Source organism: Austrofundulus limnaeus, unplaced genomic scaffold (genome assembly GCF_001266775.1).
Source record: "Austrofundulus limnaeus strain Quisiro unplaced genomic scaffold, Austrofundulus_limnaeus-1.0 Scaffold479, whole genome shotgun sequence".
Lineage (NCBI taxonomy): Eukaryota > Metazoa > Chordata > Actinopteri > Cyprinodontiformes > Rivulidae > Austrofundulus > Austrofundulus limnaeus.
Genome location: NW_013952881.1, coordinates 281,088 through 282,956, shown reverse-complemented (window position 1 = coordinate 282,956; position 1,869 = coordinate 281,088). Strand labels below are relative to the sequence as shown.

At 32.7% G+C, this 1,869-nt stretch overlaps 1 protein-coding gene across 1 annotated transcript in view; it reads left to right on the top strand.

The window, feature by feature from the left end:
• LOC106529956 (uncharacterized) overlaps positions 1-1,869 on the top strand; it is a gene marked incomplete at its 3' end in the record, with an annotated part of 69,553 nt that overhangs the window by 62,781 nt on the left and 4,903 nt on the right. Inside the window, 2 exon segments of the mRNA XM_014025492.1 lie at positions 768-899; positions 1,022-1,174. Coding sequence (XP_013880946.1) covers positions 768-899; positions 1,022-1,174 — 285 coding nt within the window.

Sequence of the window (1,869 nt, the reverse complement as noted above, 5' to 3'; positions counted from 1 at the left end):
AAATAAACATTTGAAATATATGAGTTTGTATGTAATGTATGAATATAATATACAAGTTTCACTTTTTAAATGGAATTACTGAAATAAATCTACTTTTTCATGATATTCTAATTTTATGACCAGCACCTGTATGTTATGGACCAATGGCTCCCAAGGGGTGTGTGGAAAAAAAATTCTAGGTGTGTAAAAAATAAATAAAAATAGGACAGAGATTTGTAGGGTCCTATGATTTCCACAATGCAGAAAATTCAGATGGAATCATGAAATTCACATGAAATGGATTCCAGTATAAAACATGGAATTTGCTCATTTGATTTATGTATTTTGGACGCTGCTGTTTTCTGCACCTGCCATTACCTTATTTAATTGCTTATTCACTTTCAAGGCAACATATTTATCTATATGTTTAATCTGAGTTGAAAAGAATAAAATGCATAAGAATTAAGCATTCTAGGGGGGTAAATAAATCATTCTCATTTAATAATCAGCTGTTGTATGGTATAGTTTTAGAGAATCATGAATACGGATGACAGAGGGGGTACTAGTGGCATGACAAAATGGCTCAGGGGGTACACAAGTCTAAAAAGGTTGGGAGCCACTGATCTAAAACATGAAAATCATTTATCACTTTAAGCATGCTGTAGTTGCGCTTTTCTAAAACCAAATGAAATGTCAGATATGACATTTTGAGTATGTATTATTCAAAACATAATATCAGAACTATCAGGTGTTTAATCTTCAGTCATTTCCTGCTTGTGTAAAAAAAGGAGTGGGGTAGTCCGAACAGGATGCAGGCTCTTGGGTCACTGGTCGTCTCCTCAGCCACTGTTAACTCTCGTATCTCCATGGAGATGGATGATTCTGAGCTACATGCTGCATTAGCTGCCAGAAAGTCTCAGGTACTAAACCAAATCAACTAAAATCAATAATTTTAAATTTATTACATTTTTTTGTATAAATTTTTAAAGAAGTTCAGAATCAGTTTGAAATAGCATCCTTATTGTTTTTTCTGCTGCTGCAGGATGAAAGTGAAGCATCTCTTCATGTGAAACATTCTGTGGTCCTGTTGGACAAACTGGGCCTGCCTGAGAACACTGCGCTGAATATATACTCTGGCAGCAAAAACAGCGGGTCATACTTTCTGCTGTGCAACGGCAGTGTCAACAATCAAAAGGTAAGTGTGCGAATCAAAGCAAATATTATGTAAGATTGAAACACAAACCTGTTGAGCATAAGATATTCTTCATGTTTTTTGTTTTGTTCTTGTTTCTGTTGTTTCTTTTTTACAAATAAATTGTTTGAAATACATTACTATTTATCTACTGCAATATATCTCATCCACATGTACAGTGTATCTAAAAACACAGACCTGGTAAAATGCCAAGTTTGTATGGTGTAGAAAACCCCCCATTAAATATCATTTAACATTTTCTTCTATTTAATGTGACATTTATTTATGTGGCAACAAGTGTAAAATAAAATGTTGCAAAAATTTCATTTAACTCACTTTTTAAGCATTAAAAAGTTTCCACAAACATTTTATTGTTATTTAGCTCACTGTTCTTACATTTAGCTAATTTTTTACTAAATGTTAAATTTAAAGAGTAGCTTACCCATTATTAGCCATTAAAATTATAATAAATAACAGCTTGAAATATTTCATTCTATGTGTAATACATTTACATAATATACAAGTTTCAATCTCTGAACTGACAGAGAAATTGATATTTTTCACAATATTAACATTTTTATATGCATCTGCCTTTTTCTACTCTTTCTTGCTAAAGTGTTAGGTTAAGGCTGTAGAAAATAATGGAAGTCAATGCCAGGTCCCCATAAAGATAACTGTGTGTGTGTGTGGGGGGGGGG